At 45.6% G+C, this 23,115-nt stretch overlaps 1 protein-coding gene across 1 annotated transcript in view; it reads left to right on the forward strand.

Moving 5' to 3' along the window:
• Window positions 1–2,349: 2,349 nt before the first annotated feature.
• Window positions 2,350–23,115, forward strand: part of LRP8 (LDL receptor related protein 8) — a 74,052-nt gene continuing 53,286 nt past the window's right edge. Inside the window, exons 1-2 of the mRNA XM_026086664.1 lie at window positions 2,350–2,434; window positions 8,820–8,942. Of these exons, the coding sequence (XP_025942449.1) occupies window positions 2,350–2,434; window positions 8,820–8,942 (208 nt within the window). The remainder of the gene's footprint in view (window positions 2,435–8,819; window positions 8,943–23,115) is intronic.

The following is a 23,115-nucleotide window of genomic DNA, read 5'->3' on the forward strand; positions in this document are numbered from 1 at the left end:
GTTGGCTGCAAAGCAGAACGATCAGGTGTGTTACTACGCCCGTAATTCCCTGGTCAGGAGCATGGAGCAGCATTGCATTTCCCCACTGGCCACCCACACAAAGTTGGGCACAAGACCAGTAATATTTTCTCAGTTATTGCAAGCCTGTTACTCTTCTCTTGTCATCTCTCCTTGTTTCCTGCAAACAGAGGGATCATTTTGCTACTGAGAGGATTGAGTCTTTGAGTGGATTTGTCAGGTTGTTGATCCTGACTCTTGAAGAGCCTTTGCTTATTTTTTCTTGGACTGTTACGGATTGTGAGATTTGAATCCTGCTGGGTTTTCAATGTGTCATTTGATCTGGATTATTTATGTTACGGGTCTGAGCTATTAAAAATGAACACGTGTTTTGGGCAATGTATCGTGCTCGTAGAGATGTTATAGACGTGTGTTGTATTGCACTTACAAATGCAGAGCTTGCAGGTGCAAATATCAGATTACTGTTTTTCCAGGCTGTTGTAGTAACAGTATGCAACTTGGGCCTGGGCCAAGTTCTGAAGAACAGCCCTTAGGCAGTATATATTTTTCTTACATCTGTTTTAAAGCTGAGTTGCAGCGCAAGTGACTTTGCCTGTAATCTTTGGGAACCCCAGTGCATAATCTCCCGCTGCTCTGCTTTCCGTGGCAAAGGTAGGTAGCGAAATTGCTGCTCCTTCCCAGCTGCCCCAGCCCAGGTCACCCGAATGACTGGGGTTGCAAAACACACAAGCAGCTCTGGGAGGGCAAACGCTAGCATGGATGTGGCAAATGCACGGGTTGAAGATTGCCAGAAAATGCCTTGCGCAGATTTTAAGACAGCGTATCATGGCAATGTGGGACAAGGCAGACAGTAAGGGCACCGGGCCAACTCCTTGACTCTTGCAAACCATCCGACCGGCAAATGGTAATTTTGGGGGCGGCAGCTGGCCTGCACCGTGGGAGCATGGCTGGGGGTCCGCAGCAAGTGCGAGTCTGCACAGCGTTTGGGACTCTGGATTCTCCTTCCTCTCACAACCTGGAGTTTCAGCAAACTCAGCATGAAATTCAGCTGAAATTTGCTTTGCTGTACTGTCACCTTGCAGGACGGGCGATAAGTTCAGGCACTGAGAAGGCAGTGGTGTGTCCAAGCTGTGCAAGGCTACTGGTGTGACATAGTGTCTCCCCTGCAAACGGCAGTATTATAAGCTTGCAATGCGACAGCAAAACCTGGTAAGAGATATAGGCACTTCAGGCTTTGGGGGTATTCTTTGCCATCCCGTCAACTAATCTTGCAGATTATGTCAGCACCCTGTTGAAAAATGAATGATCCATTAAAAAAACGAATTGGACAGAAACCTTAAATAATGGCTATTTATATAGGGAGCCCATTGCACTGGTACCCATATGACAAAGGTCTATGCAGGTTTGTAGGTGGGAGCTGAAATTGTTCTGTCAACTTCAATGAACTTTTCTGCTTTTCTGCCCTAATCTAGTTCTTAGCAGAAATAGCCTTCAGTATGTTTTGTCCTCCGGCAGCCTGACTTTTTCCATCAGGGCATTAATTGTTGAACCTCATTCAGAACAAGAGCCATTAATAATTTGAGCGTATCAAGAGTTTTCAAGCACCAGGGATTGCAGGACAGTACCAGCCTCGCTGAAGAAAGTCCGACACTTGTGATCACTCCAGAGTTTCAGAGCCTGGGAAATTTTTCCCAGTTTTCATGTTTCTGTTGGGGAACATTTTCCTAGCTTGGTCTGTGACCACATTTATTAGCGCCTGCTTGAGGCACATAACTCTGACTTAGGGTGAGGATTGTAAAACCTACATTAAAAACAAAGAAGACGCCATAGGATGTCATAACGACGTCTGCGTCCAATTTTGCGCGGAGAGCTCTAAGGCCAAAATTATTCATGGACTTCAGCGACGTTTCGTCGGGGTGGAACATGGCCCCTGGGGTTTAATTCCCAGAAACAGCGAGACAGAATGGCGTCAAGTGCCTTTTGGGGAACGTGCAAAGGACCTTCATTGTGAAATGACATATATGTAGGCACCACCCAAGGTCTTGTGTCTCGCAAGAGCGTCTTGCTGCTTGTTAAAACAAAGCAAACCAAAACCCAAACCAGGCAGACAAAGCTGACAATTCTGTGAGTAAAAGTCAGTGCAGATGAGCTTTAGTCAAAGAAATGTTTGGACACAAACTGGTAATTCAGAGCATACCAGATCCCTTGAAGAGATCACGACTGCAGCAATATGGAGCTCTGGAAAGGCGCTCGGCTTCCATGGCAAAGCAAAGCTTGCTCCCTTCTGTAAGGAGGAAATTTTGCCTCGGCCATGAGATACCGCAYGGGTAGATGTCGCTGAAAGATGTGGGTCAGGTCCTTGGCTATGCCACAGATTTCCTCCATGGCTTTGGACGCTTGATATCTCTATACACCTGTAACAGAGGAGAAATAATGCAGTTGAAGTTGTCACAAAAGAAAATTGTTGCAAAAATCTATGTTTGTACAGTTTAAAAGATCACTTATGCTTTGCAAGTGGATCTTAAAGCTAAAGGAAGAATTGAGGGAGCAGATGTTGGAGGGGACTCTTGCCCGGAGGAGTGCGGAGCTCGTTCCTCCGAGACGAGGCAGCGCTCGGGCTCTCTGCCAGGGCTGTTCCCAGCTGCGAACCCCCCCTGCAGCCCTTGAGCTCCCGGGAGGGTTGTTCTGGCACGCACAAGTTACATGTTTTATACAGACCTCTGATGCCTTCACAGGGACAAGCCAGGCCACGTGGTCATCTTGCCTTTGGATTCTCTTCTGGGATTGCTAACGAACATTTTAATTTCCGCTTTTATTGCTGGTGAAGCACAGTTTGTAGGTGCAAATGATGCATTCGTTAGACCAACTTGTATATTTGGAAAAAGAGAAACTTTTGAGCATGCAGTCCCTTCTTCAAGTCTGGAACGGAAGCAGCAACCTCAGGACAGGTTGGGAGAAGAAGGCRCAGAGTTTTAACTTGATTACTTTAGTCAGTTAAGCGATGCAGCCAGGTATTTGTTAGTTGATAACGTCACTTTAATTTCATACATGAGAACAAAGCACTGCCTTAGCGTTCTTTGTTTTCCCTAACTTGTTAATTAGGTGCTGCCGTTTTCCTCCCAGATAAACTCACTGTTAAATGTGAGAATTTATTTAAATAGTTCTAAATCGGGGGCTTATATGTATTCCCATTGAAAAGGCACAAAGTTGGATGCCTTTGATACTAGTGAAAATCCCAGGTGACGTCTCTTTTTCTCCTTTTAACTGATTTGATTTAATTGATCCAAGAGGCTAGTTCRGTGTCAGCAGCTGCCCTCTGATGTTTGGGCTGCTGTCGCAAGGTCTTTGAGGACCTTCCCGATTGCCGAATCCTCCTGTCGGAGCGCCGTCACTCGGGCCTTGTTTCAGGAGCCTGGCTCAGGCAGTCGAGGGGAGAAGTCGCTTTTGAACGCGTTTCATGTGGCGTATCAAAGGGACCGCGGTCCGCGTCGGGGAACCGCCTGTTTGAGGTGATCTGATTCATCTCGCTCCGTCGGCGCAGCTGCCTGCTGAGATGGCGGCGGCGCAAAAGTGGCCGGATTCAGACTGGTTAAGTATTCCCTTTCGTTACTTCAAGGTGTCTTTGGTTGTCTGAAGATGAAAAGGGCCCGACAGTCAGCGGCCGCTAGGATTTCCTGATGGTTCAGCCCTCGGCTCGTATCTGGGGCCATCTCTCAGCCACGAAATGCCGGGTTCGGGGCTTGCCGGCGCCGAGGATTTGGACACCCGGGGCTGGTTGTCCTACCCTCGCCAGAGCCTTCCTCTTCTGCAAAGTCAATGTGACATTACTCTGCAGCAGGGCTTAAGAATAGTCAGGCAGCGAGATGGAGGTTAGGATTTCCAAGTCTCCTTGAAAGCAGTGAGCCGTCCTTTGGGTGCATAACCTGGCCAAAGTATTTGGGATCAAGACCGCGGGGTTGTGGAGGGCTGCGACCCCAACAGACCAGTGGGTGACATCTGACTCTCCTGCTCTGGGAGTTTTCTGCGCTTGGGATTGTCTATAAAGCTTGCAGTGGTCCTAACTTTGGAATTAAAAAATAATTTAAAAAAAAACACATTATTTTCTGGAGCCGCCTGTTTGCTGTCAGTCCGGGCTATCTCCCAGGCGCTGAATAAGGACCCCAGCACCCTCCAGTCTCTTGGGACACGTAGCAGCTTGTTGGGCCAAGGACGTGACTCAGCTCGGGTGAATCCTGCTCCCTGCTGGACGGAATTAATTGAGATCCGTAAGAACTACAGCGTGGCCTGTAATCGTGCGCCTGGAGCTGCCGCTGGCGCCTCTCGGGGCTGAGCGGTGGCGGCAGGGGGTGCTGAGCTCCCGGACCCGTGCGATGTCTCTTTTCTCCTTTTCGCATGGAGTTGCGTCAGCTACTCGGATAAGTCACTGATCAAAGTTGCCACTGAAGTTTCCCACCGTGAGATGAAACCTGCCTTTCCTTGCCTTAGCATCCAAGAGTGCTCTTATTAGCCTGCTTTTCTGTTTGAACGTACCACCCAGGGTCTGAACAAAACCCTTAATCTAAAAATTCTGTGTTTTGAGTTATTACTAGGTAAGACTTCATTCTGTTAGGAAAAAAAAGATTTATTAACTGTCCTCTTATGGGCAAGTTGTGATCAGAAAAATAACCTTTATGTGCCTTTACATCACCATGGCTATTAAACAGCTAGAATTTTGCTCGCAAACTGTCGATGACAGAGAAGAAATATGTTCACTGTTCTTCAGCTGGTGCTGGTTTGGGAAAATTAAGAGGAGCAAAAAATTAAAATACTGTAGTGTGACCTATTGCATAGTATTACAGACGTGCACAGCAGGAAAAAGCAAGAGGCATGAATTGGAGATTAAATCACAGGGGGGCTGGTGTCTTGTACAGGGTAGGTGTAAAGATGCTCCTGTCCCATAAAACCTCTAGAGCTGCAGCAAGAAGTAAAATGAAGTCAAGTGAAGCAAGCAAAGTTGTTGTATGTTGTATGTATTGGGGTATTTTTTGTTCATAGTTGGTTACTTTCAACTGAGACCTTCATTTCGCCTCTTGACTTTCTTCACGGGAGCAGAGAAAGGGAAACGACTTCCTTAAACCGAGCTTTCCTTTGGAAAGATGCCCAAACCAGGACTTACCCTCGGGGCTGAGCCCCCAGCAGCGCCCGTCTTAGCCCCTTCCCTGGGCTTCCCGGTGCAGCTGCCCAGCCGCAGGTGCGGGAAAGGAAAAGCAGGTACCAAGGGCAAGCCAAGCAAGGGCCGAAAGAAATCCTGGCTCTTTTGGTGCCGCTCTCTGGAGCAGGGGGAGACGAAGCCCGCCGTTCCCGGCGGCGGAGCGGCATGCCCCCAAGCAGCGGGGCCGCTGCGCTTGCTCGCAAGGGACGGGCCGGCAGAGCTGCCCGCGGCCAAGGACACCCATCTCGAGGGAGCGACTGGATTTGCTCGGCTGTTCCGAGAGAGCCCGGTGAAACCATAACGTGAACCTGCATGCTCCCCCTTGCCCAAAAGGGATGTGGGGGTGTGTTTATTTTGCATTTTAACGCACCGCTGACAGTTTATGGCGTGAACCTCAATGAATTTTTAATGCAGGATTGATAGAAGAAAGGTGTGTAACATGGGAGATTAATAGAAAAGGGTTATCTGACTTGAAAAAGAGAAAGGAAGAAAAAAAAATAGAGCGCAGATATTTTAATTAACTGCTCCCTGCCTGTGTTGTGAGCTYGGAGGCACAGCAATTGAGTGCCAGAAGGTGAATCTGCTTGAAAACAAAGTGATACCAGCCTGGTATTATAGGTGAGAAATGAGCTAGTGTTTCAGTCTTCTCTTGGTTTTAATAACCTGGGCTGCTGTTTGCAACACAGAGCAGAGTTTATTTTAATTAAGGCAATCTGTAGAGCTCTGACCCTAGTTTTTTTGGAGAGTAATAATAATAATAAATGAATAATAACAAATAAAATATATAAAACAATAGCAAAAAGCAGAAACAGTAAAAAATAAGAAATAGTAAAAGTGAATATCACAATCACGGAAAGGTTTGGCTCCYCTCTCCCCAGTCCTGCTCCTTTGAGAGATTATCGACAGTTTAGATTCAGACAAAGGACCAAACGCGCTTTTATCTGGCTGCTCTACCCGGCGCCGAGCTCAGGCCTTTGGGTGGGAGCTGGCGGGGAGGGCGCCTGGGCCGCTGCCGGTGGGCCGCTGTTGCCCCCACGCCTCGCGAAGAGGAAGGCCGCGCCGGAGGAGCGCGTTAACACCTTCAACTGACACCCGGCGCTGTGTTTCGCCCCCTTTTTGTGAGTCCCAGCAACCTATTAATTGCGCGGCGTCAGGGGAACAAAGCAATCGGCGGCACCATCTGCTGCAGGCGGGAGCCCGGCCGCCCTCCCTTCTGGCGGCGACCCCGTGCGCGCGTGCGCCCGCTCCCCGCGGCCCGGAAATAACAGCGATCGCGGCGCTGGGTTGACGGGAATAAGGGCGGTTTAATTCGAGGTGGGGAAAGAGTCGTGTTGCTGTCCGGATCTCTTGGGAATGGGTYGAAGGAGAGGACTTTTCTTATGCAAAACAAGACATAACGACATTGAGAGAGCTAGTGTGAAACTAAATACGTTCTTAAAAAGTAAGTTATATATGTCTCTAGTATTGTATTGGCCTCTGCTTTTGGGATAAAGACACGCTTGTTTCTTTTGCGGACTTCCCCGCCTTCCCCTAATAGCAGTTATGGACATTTTGTCTAGCCAGCTCCACAGCAAGTGGAGGAGCGYCCCGGTTTTGCTCATCTAGGCACGCCTCATCAGGTCCCACCAGAGTTCTGTACTTCAACTTGCGTTCGATCCATCGGATTAAATCTGCTGCGTCTTGGATAGAGAGATGCAGCCCGCTAGGATTACAAGTCCCTGCGTGCTGTGTTTCGCCTTGCTTTGGTAGTCTTCTGCTGCTGACCCATAGCATTGCAGCTCCATCAGGGACATTTCTGGGCTGTGTCCTGCAGACCTCTGCTGGCCACGGTTGGTCCCTAGGCCATGCTTTGCCATTTCTCCAGCACTGCTAACTTAACTGCTGCAGGTGACAGTCTGGTCTCCGTTTGCGGAAGTGACTCATGAGAGCTGGTTCCTCAAGGGTGGGCTTTCTCACCTGAGAGGGGCTGAAGCAGRTCCGCTCTGCCCAGTAAACAGTGTGCAGTGTTTTTGGATGATCAGACTGGATTCTTAATATGACTGGTCTTCTGTAAAGCTCATGGTCTGTACATTTTCTTTCTGTATTAATTTGTACTCTCTGGTTCTGTAATACTGAAGGGCAATCATCCATTTTATTCAGAAGCCGGCTCACTTAACAAAGGAAGGGGAGTAAATGTGTGTTTGCTTCTTGCGGTATGTCCTGAGAGATTGCACCTGTGCTTAGTGACGTTTTGCAGCATTTTCTTTTTGGATGCCTGTTAAGGGAAGCTGCATGTTTTGTGCATTAGAAAATGAATACTTGATTTCTGACATGTAAATCTCTCCAGAACCTCACACAATCATGCCCTTGTTTTCTGCACGTGACCTACATTTTGCGCAGCTCCCTCTGACAGTCAGGAGCTCATGTAAGAAAAGGAATATCAAAGCAGGGAGGCTGATTTGTTGTGCTTAGTCTTTGAAAACGTTTGCTGGAAGGACTGTTGAGGTGGCCATGATGGGTGCACATKGCTTAGGGTGGAGAACAGTTACCAAGCTCTAAGCTCGCCATGGGGACAGCACTGGAGCAGCTTGCCCAGGGAGGCTGTACAGTCTCCATCCTTGGAGGTTTTTAAGACCAGGCTGGATGAAGCTCTGAGTAATCTGGTCTGACCTCATTGCTGACCTGCTTTGAGCAGGYGGCTGGACTAGATGGCTTCCTGAGGTCCTTTCCAACCTGAGTTTTCCTGTGATCCTATTAGGTTGTGAGCAGCTTTGCGGGGAAGAAACAAATCTTCTCCATGCTACAACTTCCTATATAAATCAATTACCAGCACAGGTAGCGACTGGTTAGTTATAGAGTCTTGCACTTTGAAGATGACTAAAGACACCATTGCAAATAGCAGTGGTCGTTAACCCCATGGAAACTGAGGCTCGGGACTGACTGGGCTGCCTGTGGAGTTAGTATCTCTCTGCTGTAGTAGAAACATGCTGATTTGTGGGCACTGGTTGTGCCGTACCACCAGCACAGAGGAACAGACCAGTTAGTTGCTTGAGTTCATCAGTCTTGCATCTTTTTCAAGCCCTAGATTAATGCCAGCAAAGCAAAGAGCTTGGAGTGGTTGAAATTTAATTAAGTGATTTTTAGTGTTTGGAGGAGTGCTTTGTGACCRTCTACTGTAGTGACAGATTTACCCGAGAAGCCATGAATATATTACATAGATAAAAACATTATCACTTAGATTATAGTACTCCAAGGCAGAGACTAGTTTATCTTATGTGCCTGTAAATCATGCAGCATGCTTTCAGCTTCATATACRTAGCAACTTTTTGTAGTACAAGCCCTAGATATTTATTTTGATGCAGAACTTCCCTCTTTTTTTGACTGTCCAGAATAAGACATAAAAGAGTGGATTTGTTTTAAATAATGGGGGAGGGTGGGGGGAGAATAAATGTTTTAGAGAGAAGAAACAACCATCTTCAATACCTGTTTGACTCTGTCATGATGTCGAATGTGAAGTGAATTCTCTTGATATGGGCAATTGGGATTGTCCTTTTGTTAGTGGAGTTGGATGCAGTGAAGGTCTTCTGCCCTGTTTGTATTCATATCCTTTTTTTTTTCCTTCTTCTTGCAGCAAAGAAAACTTGTGCTGAGACCGATTTCACTTGTGACAACGGCCACTGCATCCCYGCCAGGTGGAAATGTGATGGTGAAGAAGAATGTCCTGATGGGTCGGATGAATCAGAAGCAGCATGCAGTGAGTACAGAACGTGTGTCTCAGATGGGTTGCCTTATCAAAGCCTAGGCTGTTAGGAAATCAGAGGTGTTTTTCCCACACGTGCAGGATGATCCTTCCGCTTTTGCTTGTATTATAATAGAAATTAAAGACAGAAAAGGTTTATGYCATTCAAATCAAATGGTTTCCAGACTTTCAAAGGTATCCCTTTTTCAGACTATGATATAGGCAGCACTATCCAGTCTGTAACAGAATTAAAACCACCTCTAGCTCTGTTACAGATGGGTGCTTATCTGGTTGTAGGGGTCGGTTGTGCTCAGCAGTGGTGCACAGAGGTTCGCGGTTCTTGGTTCTCACTAAGGAGAGCACTCATAAGAGCCAGGAGTGCCAAAGCAGGTGTATGGGTCAGAAGCTATTATGTAGTCCCTTACCCACAAGGTGCACCATTGCTTGCTGGAATATACGTTTACTAGTCTACAGGGCTGCACTGTGAATCATTTAAGGTCTGAATCAAGCACCATGAAATCTGCACACCTGGGATCAGGCCTTTTGGAAAGCTAGATTTGCAGCGTTTTGCATGGTAGCATCTTGAAAGTCSTCATTGCTGCTCGGAGCATTTCTGTCATTATGGTGGAACTTTGCAATGTTAGAGATTGCTCAATGATTTTGTTTATTTATTTATTTGCCTTGCGGAACAAATGAAGAAAAAGGAAAAGTTGCAAGATCAGCAACGTAAAACAGCTAAAGCAGAGAGCGAACATAACAGATGTTCACTGCAAGTAACACCTTTTTAAAACGCATTGATTGAGGAAGTAAAAGGACATGCTTGGTGTTTATTCAGTGCATTTTATCTCCCCCCCCCCCACTCTTTGAGGAAGTGCATCCACTTCCCGTTGTTCTGGAACGGTGAAGGTGTGTCTGATGTGGAGTTCAAGGGAATCCCAGGAATRTTTTAATTAAAACACTAGCTAACACACTGACTTCTGTACGTGCACTTCCTTAAGTGTGCAGATTTGTTCTTGAATAAATCAAGAACTAATACAAGCYATTCTATTGAATTTCTGGTCATGTACTTCACAGATATATTCCTACGGGTCAGCAGCAGTGCTGGAGGAAGTATTTTATCAGATTTCACCAGAATGTGGCACATAAGGGACTTTTCTTTTCTTTTTAAGCTTAGTAGCCCATTCTAYCTTGCTCCCTAATTAAGAAGGGTAAATGCATTTCTCTCTTGCAGGGAATGAATAGAATAGTTTGTGCAGCCATATACAGACTATAGAAAAAATTATTTCAGCAGCTACATTAGCATATTTATGTACTATACGTGTTGGTCTTTCACCCTCCATCCTCCTTAGTCAAAAAGCATCTTATTAATGCTGCTTCCAGTCTCTGTTTGTCTCTGGATGGGGCTGAATAACTAAGCAGTTCCATTTGCCGCGGTCTCTGTCTGTCTGTGAATCTCTTGTCAGAGGCTACAGGACAGCCTGTGTTTAGAGCATGCAGCTCTAAGATCCCTGACGATTTCCCTTGATCATCTGCCTTTCCTTTTCTAGCCATTTCACCTTGATTTTTCCCCTGCTTGTGTTCTTGCTCTAGGGAAATCGGCCTTTATGCTTAAGTAGCAAGAACCTGTGTCTCGAAGTTCAAAGGAGACTTGATACAAGCTTATGCCTGACTTGTGGCTAGCTCGCAAGAGAAGCCAATGTTCCTGTATGTACCAGTTAAAAACTTGCCTTCAAACCTTCAAAACATCTAAAAGTAGAATTTTGGAGCCATACTTGCTTTATAGGATTATTCAGATCTGAGGGTCACACTTAATCAGATGAAGATCAAGTAGTTTTAATCTTATGACTGCTAATAGCTATAAGGCTTTTTATTTGCGTGGGAAGGACTTTCTTTCCCGATGTTTTATATCCCAGTGAAAGTGTGTATCATCTCAAAGGCTGATCAGATCTGCTTTGTAATCGAACAGAATCAACCTGATCATGCAGAAGCGCCGTGCCACTGGTGGGATTAATTCATGCACGTTTGCAGATCTTTCTGCCGCCATTGCTCAAGACAGAAGTGCGGTTATAATCCTGGTGGGCTATTAAACAAAAACCTGGAGTGTTTTGCTTTGCTTTTCATTTGTACCCTTAACTTACAAGGTCTAGTCCTTTGCATGTGTAAATGCCATTCAAGGGCAAGGAAAAGGCTGTAATGACAAACAGAAAACCTAGTGAGAGGCAAAACGTGTCCTTGGACAGTCTGGAAGAGTTTATTCCTGTATGGTCCCTCCCTCCAGTCCGATTTTCCTTCTCCTTGATGAAAGCAAGGCTGAACTTTCTCCCTGTGGTTGAGAAATGCCTGYGGGCCCCTACAACTGTCTCATTCCCTGTTTAGAAATGCAGCACGGCCCGTCGGAGGAGTCTGCACTGCGGCGTTTCTCTAGGGAAGGGACCGGTTGGGAAATGGAGATTTCTCACCTCCGGCAAGATCAAACTGCTTTATAAAATCACTTGCTTGCYGACAGGCCACGTAATTACCAGCACCCTTGCCAGGTTCCGGGGTTATTCCTCGATTAATGCAATGTTGGGACATTGTCCATAGCCCACGCGAGCCGGGGAGGTTAAAAGCGCTGATAGTGCTGACTGCATTTTAGGAGCAATTCCAGCTCCGAATGTGATCAAAGCAATGCATCTCCTCTCAACATCTAGCCGACTGCTAAGTGGCTTTTTATTCTCTGAATGCTTTTTGTAATGCTTTTTTTAATATATTTTGTGCTTTCTGATTGGTTGTTGGGGATGTTATGTCCCTCTTTCTAATGCTTGGTTAAAGATAATAGTTTGTGTTCCTTATTTTTGTGTAAAACCCTCCAAAACCAAAATAGTACTTTGCTACTGGCTTTTTCTGTTTCCCAGATCTCTGAAATTGCTCGGTTTTGTACCTAATAGTGTCCCCACTAAGGATGTTACCCACCCCCAGGCTTTAGGACAGTGTGACCTGTCTCATGTTGGATAGAGGAGATGGCATCACGACTGGCCTGACTCTGTTGGACCTGTGATGTCCAGGCCTTTTCTGCTGTCTGTGCATTTTTTTCTTTTTTTTTTTTAACTTCATTTTCCTTAAGCCACTGAATATTGGCTCCGGGGGTGGCAGCTGTAAGGATATCCTTTATGAGTCCCACTGAACTCATGGATGATGGGGGCTTCTCCCTGTAGCGGCTTTTTGTTGCTAGTCAAAGGTTTATTAATTTCTAGCACAGGCTGATTGTGAAGATGTTCTTTCAGACTTTTGCTTTGAAAGGGATTATTACAGATAAGAAACTGCTTTTATTTCTTCATCTTTCTTGAAGCTAGATCCTTAACCTAAACATACTCTCACATCCATAGGTTTGTCCAAGTGAATTATTCATGTAAMGTGCAAGCATCACCACTAAATCTCAGTGTTCTGCCATCTGTCAGTTTTTCAGTGCTATTATCTGGCTGCTGAATTTATTTTGTCTCAATTTAYATTAAGGTTTCACAGAAGTGTCTGCCCCTTTTCTATGAGCTGCTCTATTCAGGGGGCATCTTGTGGGCTGGATCTCTTCTCTCTGAAGCCATTATTAGGACTGTTGTGAGTTATGGGGGTGGTTTGTTTTGCTTTTTGCTTTTGTATCGAAGCAGAAGGCCACCTAAATCAGGAGAAGCCAAACCACGCTAACTCAGAAATTGGTACAGCCAAGCAAAGGACGGAAGGGGCAGAATTCCCAGTGTAAGAAGCTGTGTGGATTGAGGCTGGCGGAGGGAGAAGGAGGAGAAGGAACGTAGTATTAAAGAAGGAAGGTTATTTTGAGGAACATATTTAACAAAGGAGAGGAAACGGATGGTGGGTGAGGTGGAACAAAGAAATAACATTTAGCCATGGTGAGCTGTTGCTCCTGGTGGGGAAGGGGAAGATGCGGTGCTTGGCTGTGCCAATTCCAGCCTCGCTTGCCTCCGCTAAGCCTCTGGGACTCAGCGCTTGCCTGGGCCAGGGCTCTGCTCTGGACAGCTTGGCCGCGTGTACGTAAAGCAACTTTACTGGTTTGTCTCACCAAGAAAATAACCGGGGGGAGCTGCAGGTTTGTCCTCCCGTTGTGCGTGAGCCGTCGCTGCTGTTGCCCACCTGCCGCTGGGGCGTCCTCCGAGCCTACAGCAGGTGCAAAAAGCCGTCGCTGGAGGATGCTCTGGAACGAGAACGGATTTCGCCGCCGCCGTGCCAGCGTGTTAGTATGCACGGAGCTCCCACGAATCATTAGGAAGGACAGCAGAGTATCTGGAGGCAGTGGGAGCGCGGTCAGTGCCTCCATCAGGCAGGCACCCGCGACTCCCGTGTACCTCGCCAGCAGCCGTTCTGAGATGCAGAAAACATTTTCGACCTCGGAGCGGGCTCAGACACCCGCGAATCTTGTAATTGCTGCTGCGTGACATGGCAGCAGACCTCCGCCAGCAGCACGGGGCTTTGGTGACCTGCGTGGGCTCTCCCACCGGAGAGCTGGAGCCCCGGAGTTGCTTCTCGTTACTCCGGGCTGGCTCAGTGCTCACCCACGAGCAGTGCTGCAGCCATCGCCGTTGGGCAGGGGCTTTGCTTATGCATAGGGAAAGATTCCTCGCTATTTTCCAATCTGGCTTCCTGAAGCCGAGAGGGGGAAGGGAAATCATTTTTCTCATTGAGCTTGCCGAGACCTCTATCAACATGAATGYGACCCACCTAGCGCTGTTTCAGTGCGGACACCGAATCATTCTGCTTTTTTACAAGAAAGATATTTTAAATTTCCCTCTGAACTATTTTGATTATTTAATCAGTGACTTTAAAAAAAAATCCTCTAGAGAAAAATAAAAACAAATACTAACAAACAGTAACAGCACTGTTGGGAACACAAATTAAAGGGGATAGAGCAAGTGAAAATCTAAGCTGGCAAACTCTTGCCTTAGGACATTGTATATATAATGAGATAGAGGAGTGCAGGCAGCATAAACTCACCGCTTCTTATTTCTTACCAGATATGTGACACTCTCCTAGTTAAGAGCAGAAATTATTATACAGAAAAGTATCGTCAGGTGTTATGAGGAAGAAAAAGAGAAGGGGAGACCTGAATTCATACTGCTTGTAATAGAGGAATGATTTAATAGGGCAGGTTTAATAAGCAGCAGTCCTGGAAATAGGTTTTTAAATTGAAATGGAATATAAAATAAAACTCTGAATGCTGGTTTGAAATATAGTACCAGTTCATGCAATACTTTTATTTCTAAATACATGTCACTAGTCATTCAGGGAGATGTATCTAGTCTTGACAGTTTTATTTTTAATGTGTATTATCTGTGGTCCTAGGCACTTTGGGTGCTTCTCTTATGTATGCTGATCTCTTATAATGGTTATTCTGTTCTGGCTTTCTATTAAGTTGCACAAAAGCAAAAATTCTGTAATTGTTGGTACTGCTCATCCCCAAAAGTACCCTTCCCCCCTAGCTCCCCATTCGCCCCAAAGGAAATTGCGTCTGTATTGCTCGTCTTTGATCCYGATCTGCTGCACGGCTGACGGAGCTTGGTGACATTATTGCACTTCTGTGCAAGGCGACTTAATAGACTGTTCCCCGCGCAGGGAGAATTTCTCCTGGAGGAGAATGATGGAACGTCTCATTCGGGGTGTCACACACGCACACCGGGCCATTGAACTTCAAGTAGCAGGGGGGAAAAAAAGAAAGAAAACTAGGCCAAATCAGCCAGGCAGAGTCAGATATCAGGTTTTAGGACCTCAGGCAGTAACAGATTTTTTTATTTTTATTTTTTTTAATAACAAGAGTCATGATTAAAAGCAGGTCTGTTTGTGTATATTGTGATCCAGGGGACGAGGACTGTCAGTGCAGTGGAATACATAAATAAAGACCCTCCGGCTTCATCACCACTGCTGGATGAATTTGTTACAGCTCGTTCAGGGAATTGCATACGATGATGTTAACGTCGGGTGCGCAGGTGTTCATTTTTACAGCGGGTTTTACAAGGCTCCCGCTGTGCTAACAGTCTATTGCCAAGCTCAACTGCYGCGGCTCCGGCAGCCCCGTTGCCGTCCCCCAGCAGAGCCGTGGCCCATATGGAGCRCTGCTGGATTACGGCAGCCGAGGCCAAGAGCCCAGATTTCCTCCACGTCCGTAGAACAGATCCAGCACGAGGCACAGAGCCTGGGAACAGTTCTGGAGTTCAGGGCTCCTCCCTGCAAGCGGGCAGGAAGACGGCAGCCTGGTTTGCCGGATGCCCACGCCAGGGTTGCAGTGCTAGCGGTAAGAGCTTTGGTTTGTCCTGGTGATCAAATCTCTTGAGACATCTCACGTGGCATTTTTTCCTGGAGTCGTAGAAGTGACCGCTGGAGGTTATCTGGTTACACGGGTGCTCAGAATGGGTCCGCCTAGRTTAGGTTGCTGAAGGCCTTATCGAGCCAAGCTTTGAATAACTCCAAGGGTGGAGGTCCCACAACCTCTCTTGGCCCCTGTCCTGGTGTTTGACCACCCTCATTAGTGAGGAAAAAATGCCTTACATCTAGCCAGATCTTCTTTTGTTGGAGCGTGTGTCTGTCACCTTGCATCCTGTCCCTATGTCTGGCTCCATCTTCTTCAGTCCTTCCCCATTTTGTAGTTGAAGGCAGTAATAAAATCTTCCTTTAGCCTTCTCCTCCGAAGACTGAACAAACCCAGTTCTTTCAACCTCGCCTCGTACATCATCTCTCAGTTCAGATTATTTTGTCAAATAATTGGAAACGATGTAATTTTGTAATGAGGATAAAGTTTTTGCGTCATTCACCAGCCTCTGCCAGTGCTCTACCACATCAAAAATACAATTTAGAAAATAATTTGGTTTATGTCTTTAGGTCTGCTAGCTAAGTAGCACAATAAAGGGTTTTTTTTAAGAGACCGAAAGGGTGCATCATGAAATGCTTCATGGTGAGGCTGGACTTGGAGATGGAGAAGACCTGCTGTGGCCTGGCGGGAGACCGGGAGCTCCCTACGGGTTCTGGCTTATTGCCTGCTCTGTATTTGCTCTTGTGCTCTTCAGTCTGTATTTCCCGAGTGATGTTTTCTCACTGACTCTGGGATTTCATTCAGTGTGTGCAGGTATTACTCCTAAATGCTTTTGTATATCCATCCTAAATATTTCCTTTTATTTTCATCACATTGCTCCTGGCAGTAACTTGTAATAGATTTTTAAAAGTCCTTTTCATCCTAAGCATGTGTAACTCTTCAAATGCTTGTAAAGATACCTTTACTCCTGATTTAATCATCTTATCTCAGCTAGTATATACTTTCTTCACAAGTGCTTCTTGTTCCTTAATCACTGTAATTTCTCTGAATGCCTCCAAGTGTAGCCGTGGCGAGTAACCCAGAATTGACCTCGGTATCCCAAGGGACGGAAGGCCACAGGGGACGAACACAAGAAGCTTTGACAAAGCATTTTTTCCTTTAAGGGAAGGTGGTTGGTGTTTATAACCCCATAAGTCATGTTTTTAGAGGTTCTAGTCCAATAGGGAAACCAACAGAAAGTACCCGTTGGGTCTTTTCTAACGTTTTTGCTGTTCTCTCCTTAAGCGATGTTACCTTGCAAGAAAGTGACTTTTTCAYGTCACGTTGCCAACTGTGACATTTGCAGTGTTCCCACGCCTCAGATCTACTCTGAGCTTTTGTTAGTTGACTGCTGCAAAGATTTAAATGCTGGCGTTTAAATATTTTTCCTATTGGTCTAATGCATTCATGCAGTTCATAAACAGGAATGATCATAAAAGGTTTTGATGCTGCCTTTTTATGGCTGTAATTAATCTTGCATTTATTTCAATAGGAAAGAAGAGCAGGAAAATGAAAGTTGAGCATATGAGGCTCTTGTATGTGTAATTATTTAACAGCCTATAAATACTGAACTAGTAAAAACTGAAGAGATTTTCAGAAATATTCAGGCAGGTTTTCACTTAATGCTTTCATTTTTTCCATTCTCTTCCTGCTTGCTTTCTGAAATTCAAATTTACCTAATTTTTTATATCTATTTCATGTTCATTTATCGAGTGGAAAAATTCATGGTTGGTGGACTTACCATGGCTGATGTGAAGAGGAAATAGTTTCTGGGAATCAGAAACAAAACATAATTTAAGAATTGAAATATTTTGGTAATTGAATGAAGCAGTGTCAGGCTCTAAGAGCACAGCAAGTGAACCTTGCCTGGTTTTTCCTTTCTTACATGGGTGAATTGCAGTGTGAGGAAAATATTTGAAGAGGTGAAAAGGAAGTGGCATTGTTTAACATTTTTCATATTTAAATAGTGTCTGTGTTTTAGTACCGTAATGGATTTATTGTTTGTTTGGTTTTAATATACCACAGTAGAAACTGTGACTCCTAGTTCCACCATCTTTTACTTAATAGTTATTTTTTCTTCTCTTTTCCCCATTTTTCCTCTCTTTCTCCATTTACACAGTTCTAGGATCATGTTCCCGTTCAGGACAAACTCCCACTGAAACTATCTGCAGTTTTAATAATGGTCTTGTGATACTCCAGCCTGCTTCCTCGTGATTAGGACTGGTCTGATCCGCAGGCTCTGCACGCCTTGGTAGATAATTTATGTAACTTAAACCTGGCCCTGGAGATCTGCAGTTCTCCGAAACGCTTTCACTYGAATTCAGCTCTGGGCGCCGGCGTGGTGGCTGCTGGGCCGTCTGCCCACGTGAGAGCAGTGCGGGTCTTCACCCGGCGCGTTTAGGGGCTTGCATAGCTGCTGCCARCGTAAATCGGGGTTTAATTGAGCAGTCGCTGCTTGTCTGCTTTCTAGGGACACTGCCTTTAGTGACTGTGTCCAGAGTGAGAGGTTTCAGCTCACCCTCTCTCTGTCTTGTATTTTGACGTGTTAAAACATGCTAACGATCCCCTATATTAAAATACAGGGGACTTGGCTCATGAACTTTGGACCACACATGCATGCACATTCTCCTAACGATAGGCTCGTGCCAGCTATTGCACCATTTTTCCGGCCTGCGTTGCTCGAGTAGTCCTCTTGCCCACGTCACTTGAGCGCTCAAAGTCTACTGTTGTACAAGACTCATGTTACTGTATGAAGACTGAGTTCTGTGTTTTGGCGTAGAGGTGGTAAGCACTGGTCATCCAGCGTGAACGTAACCGCGCTGCTTTTGTGCAGGGAGAGGCACGTCTAGCATGTTTGAAAGTCGGTGATTTCATTTCTAGCTGTTGCRTGCACATTTATGTATGTAAAATTACACGTGCGCACACACATACACAAAAAAATAACGGTGCACCATTCAAGCATTTCATCAGGTATATTGGCACCCTAAGGAAGATAAAATGGAGAAATAGCAATTAACACACACATTCTGTGAAGACTTTCATGGTTCGTTTCCTGCCTCTAGACATGTTGCAAGAGTCAAAGTTGGAGCCGAGTTGCTGCAATCAGCGGGGCTATTTGTAATGAAGTGAAGGCAGAGATGGTAGGGGAGAGTCTTTTCTTCTCAGCCACAGGTCTACGCACCGCTATTCTTGTGCAACGGCCTGAACACATTTAATTAAAATGCCACCTAAGCTGCCAGACTTAAAAGGTGCCTGTTCCATCCTCTGAAAAAGCAAACTGRTGGGGATTTTTGTATGCATATAAAAGATGAAATATTGGCTCTGAGATAAGAAACACAATTATTTTAATAGCAGCAGAGCCTCTTCAGAACTTCTTTCCATTTGCACATACAAATGCACTTGAGAATGAGGACATTTTATAAATCCTTAAGGCTTTGTTTGTCTACTGAGTCCTYCTTTTTTGTTGGCCTTAAGTTCTTCATATCCCCTTGGTCCCTTTGAGCAGGAATTCAGCTGTTGATACYTCTAACACCTCAGCAGAGTTGTCACCTCCACTGTGAAAAAGCAGCATCTTCTTTAGGTATGAGCTCATGCATCTTCCTGCAGCAACTGCCTCCGCGTAGCCATGCGGCCGTTAGCAGCCCCGGCGCGGGGTGACTTCCTTTCAGCTGCTGGGGACACTGGAGGTACATAACATGGCGTGGAACACTGCACTCGATTTTCCCCTTACTATGAAATTGTTTAGAAGTCCTGCAAACTGTTTTGTACGTCCAGTCCTTTAACAGAACAGAGAGGAACATACTGTAATGGCAAATACAAGGTGAAATACAAATATCGCAGCATACTTAGGGAAGTTTTTAATTTAAATAAAAAAGGGAGACTTCAGGTAGCAGGAAAAAGAAGAACAAATGTTTTACAGTGATTTCTGGCAATCTCCTGCAGACCTGTGTAATTCCTCTTTCTATAATTTCTATCACTCATCTTGGCAGGTTTAATTACGTTTGCTCATCTGGGGACGTTTGTGGCTTTAGTTTCCCTATCGATCAGAAGCGCTTCTGCAGCCATAATCCCTGTGACAGATGGACATCGTTTCGGTGCCGCTCGCCTCCTTTATCCGTTGGATGATTCTGTCCCCTTAGCGTTCTGCGGGGCCTTTTCCTCCGGTTTTGCTTAGACTCGTAGCGATCGCTGTGAACGAGAGAAAGAAAACGAGCCTGGACAGAGGGAAAACGAAAGAGCAGCTGCTGCGGCGGAGGTTCAAACACTCCGCGGGGGCGTCCTGGACCCAGCCACAGCTGAGAGGCTTCTGAAGACATCGGGTTTTCATTCCCGTCCGCGCCCGGGGGCTCTTGGCGTAGCCTGGTGCGCAGCCCGATCTCTTCACRGTGAGCCCGGGAAAGCAGAAGCGGAGCCAGCGTGCCCACGTGGGCTTGTGCATGAGCTTCCTCATCTCGGTGGTCCCATCGAGCGTCTGGAGAGGTGGCCCCGGAGCACATCTGCTCCGCTGATGTGCCAGAGGTGCTTGGAGATGAGGCGATGACCAGCCAGGCAGGAGCCTGGCTTTTAAYGATACTCTATTCCCGCTTTTCCAAGCAGGCACCGAGAAGCCGCTCTGCCTGCGAGCTGCCTGCGAGCGCGACTAGTGGCATCTCGCCGCAAGGACCGGCTGGGTGCTGCCGGCTCGTGCGCGGYGTCTCGGCCGGCACGTTGCTCCGGCTGGAAGCGGCAGCGGGCGAGGAAGGCAAAATGCCATTGGTAAAATTTTCTGATCTTCCGGATTTATCAGAGTACCCTAAGCTTCCATACAGTACAGGTAAAAATGCAAAGATAACTCCCTGTAATAATAGATTTAATTAAATTAACCTGTGAGGAAATACTAAAGTGGGCTTTGGTAGAGGTAATTCAAACCCCACAACCCGTCAGGTACAGTATTTTGTTTTTCACAAAGGAAAAACACATCTAAGTTCTAGCAGGGCTTTTCGTTATTTTAGTCAATGCCTTCTTCCTGGCTTGCACAATATGTTCGTTTATAAGCAACAGCAATGCTGTGGAAGATCACAATAGCAGAATCTCCTTTCTTTTTGCGTAATTAAAGTCCCATAATTACCTAACTGCTTATCTGATGAGAAACTCTGAGAAGCAGTTCCTGATCCATTATATTCAAGCCAAACAAGCAAACTAAGCTGCATTAAAGGGATTAAAGAAATGTTGTCAGCCTTAAAATCACGTTTTTAAATCCTGTTTGCACTTAGCTTTTCTGTTACCAGCCCCCCTGTGTTGTACTTGTATCCAAAAACCACCGAGCACTTTGCAAACCCTAGTTAAACTGCGTGCTGTTTTCAGCACCAAGAAGTGCGTGAGGTGCTTCAGAAAAATAAACCAAACCAGGGTCCTGCAGCAGTGCTCCCGGTTTCGTGCCTGGTTAAGTCATTGCATTTGCAGCAGGGCATTTCTGAAGCCAGTGGGGTCTGCACCGGCCKGTGCAGCTGCCTTCTAGCACTGGTTAGTGCCTTGGTGTGGTTACGTGTGGGTTGGCTGAGTGGGTTTTGTATCAGAGCTGACACAAGTGAAGCAAGAAGACTGATGAAAGAGAGAAAGCACAGAAAGAGTAGAATAAAGATTATAGTAACAGGGTCAAAGGGTCTCTCAGCTAAGGCCAAGCATGGCTTGATTATTACATTTATATGCATAGATATATAATTCTATTAAGGTTATTATAGATTTGGCAAAATTGGCCATTGAGGGTGGATTTGAGGAAGAAAAAGACCATGAGCAAAAACTACAGAGAGGATGCTCTGCTTGGAGGGAGAATGAAGCCGAGGTAGGAGGGCGAAAGAAGGAGGTGGGAGAAACGCGAGTCTGGGGTCAGTGGCGGAGCACMGCTGCTTCTGCGTTGCAGACCAAGGTGGTGGTAGGAAAGGAAGAGATGGGTAAGTGTGTCTCCAGGCCCTTGCATGAGCTTGCCCCAGAAAGTTGTTGAGACACAGGACCGGCAGTCCAGAAACCTGGGCTTGATTTTTGGCTCTGCCGCTGCCTTGCAGTGGGACGGTAGTTGAGTGAAGTGGTTTCTARGTGCCACCATCCGCAGAACAGAGTGGTCAAAACTGCTCACACTGGTGCCACTATATCATCCTGGGTGGCTGGRGTCAGTCTGTAGATAATATTCCTCTTTGACAGATGCTAGGTAATAACAGGGTTATGAATTGTGGCTGGATTTTACTGTGTGGTTAAAAGCTCTTAACTTTGGTGCCCTTCTTGGCCTAATTTCTTGCCAGTTTATTTATTAACTGAGTAAAAGTTAAGGATAWGGGGAATTTTTAAGTTCAAGCTGTTCTTTCACAATTCCTTCACATCTCCTTAATGAGGTGGTTTTTTAAATTTACTATTTAAAAGGAAGTGGTGGAAAGGAGTAAAGCCTAGACTTTCAGAAATGCACAGCAAATATCTTTAAAGGCTCTGGACCAAGACTTTTGAAAAAAATTGCTGATTTTTAAATGCACCTTTTTGGCTGCCTAAGTGTAGGCAGGTTCTTCTAAGCTCAGTGTCCTAAACTAATGGCTTCTGGACAGCAGTTTCTTCCGCAGGCTTCAGTTCTGCGGTGCTAGTGGGGAGGGGGGCATGTGGATGTGTCATCTGTTCCATGTGTGCTCTCAGATTTGGATCTTGTTAGTGTGTTTTGAACTATTTCTTGTTACTTTCCATGAGCCAGTAATCTTGGTTGTGAAGTTTTAAGGAGAAATGATTGAGCAGTATTATGCATCAGGATTATGGGGAAAAAGCAGGATTTTGTTCGTTCTTCCTATCCTTTCTTTCATCTTCAGATTATGCAGGTTTAAAGAGTATGCTTTGTTTTATTTGAAATGCAGAAATATTGTTTTAAAGGATAACCAGAAAAAGTAACAGAGCTAAACTGTATTGGTGGTCTCAGACCTGTGGTGGCCTTAATTTTGGGCATAGTTCTGAGTCCTAAAGTGCAAAATTTTCTGTTTTATCTGGTAGTAGCTACTGTAGTGTGGTTGTGCATGCATGCCAGCTTCTATATATATATCTATATGTGTGTGTCTTAGCTCTGCATTACAATTTTCTTCCACAGAATAATGAGCGAGGAGTTTTTCTGTTGTGACTTTGCTTTCTTTATGAGATGGGAGCTCATGATATTTTCATAATACGGTATAAAATACGTATCATTTTTTTTTAAGGTTGGCTTCAAGAGGCAGTCTGTGATGTGACTCTGTTTAGATGTGACTCAAAGTGCTTTTCTCTTTGCACATATTTAAGGAGCTAGTTATGGTGATCCCTAAATACCAGGGAGACGGCCACTGTGCAAACGTTTCAAAGGGAGATGGCTAGAAGCTAGAGAATGATGCTTAGCAAAGGCCAATTTAAACTAAATAATTTGATAAAACAGTCATCCCTGTAATACGTATTAAAAGGAGGAAAGATCTCCAAAATTATGTAAAAGAAGTAAAAGATAGGAATCTGGGAGTGACGTTCTTGAGAAAGGTATGTTCAATGGTCATGCAACACCAGGAACTTCATGTTTCTTGGAACGGTCCTTGCTTTTTCATAGGCTGGCAGCAGTTCTACATATTCTTCCCCTTAACTTGGATTTTGTCATTTCGCTTCTATGTTTCTGGCTTAGAAGAAGTGTTTTTTCCACGGGAGTGTAAAACAGCTTCCCCTGGAAGCTGTTGTGTAACACATGTCCCAGAAGGAGTGAATATATCCCTATCTGCTCATCAAATATTATGAGAACTGGGGCTGCTGCATCTGCCTTTCAAGACACGTTTTTGCTCCCACCGAGCCAAAGGAAAAATTTTGGTCGTTCAAACCTGCAAATACGCTAACTTACTTTCTCCG

This window comes from Apteryx rowi, unplaced genomic scaffold, assembly GCF_003343035.1.
Source record: "Apteryx rowi isolate R43461 unplaced genomic scaffold, aptRow1 scaffold_7, whole genome shotgun sequence".
Lineage (NCBI taxonomy): Eukaryota > Metazoa > Chordata > Aves > Apterygiformes > Apterygidae > Apteryx > Apteryx rowi.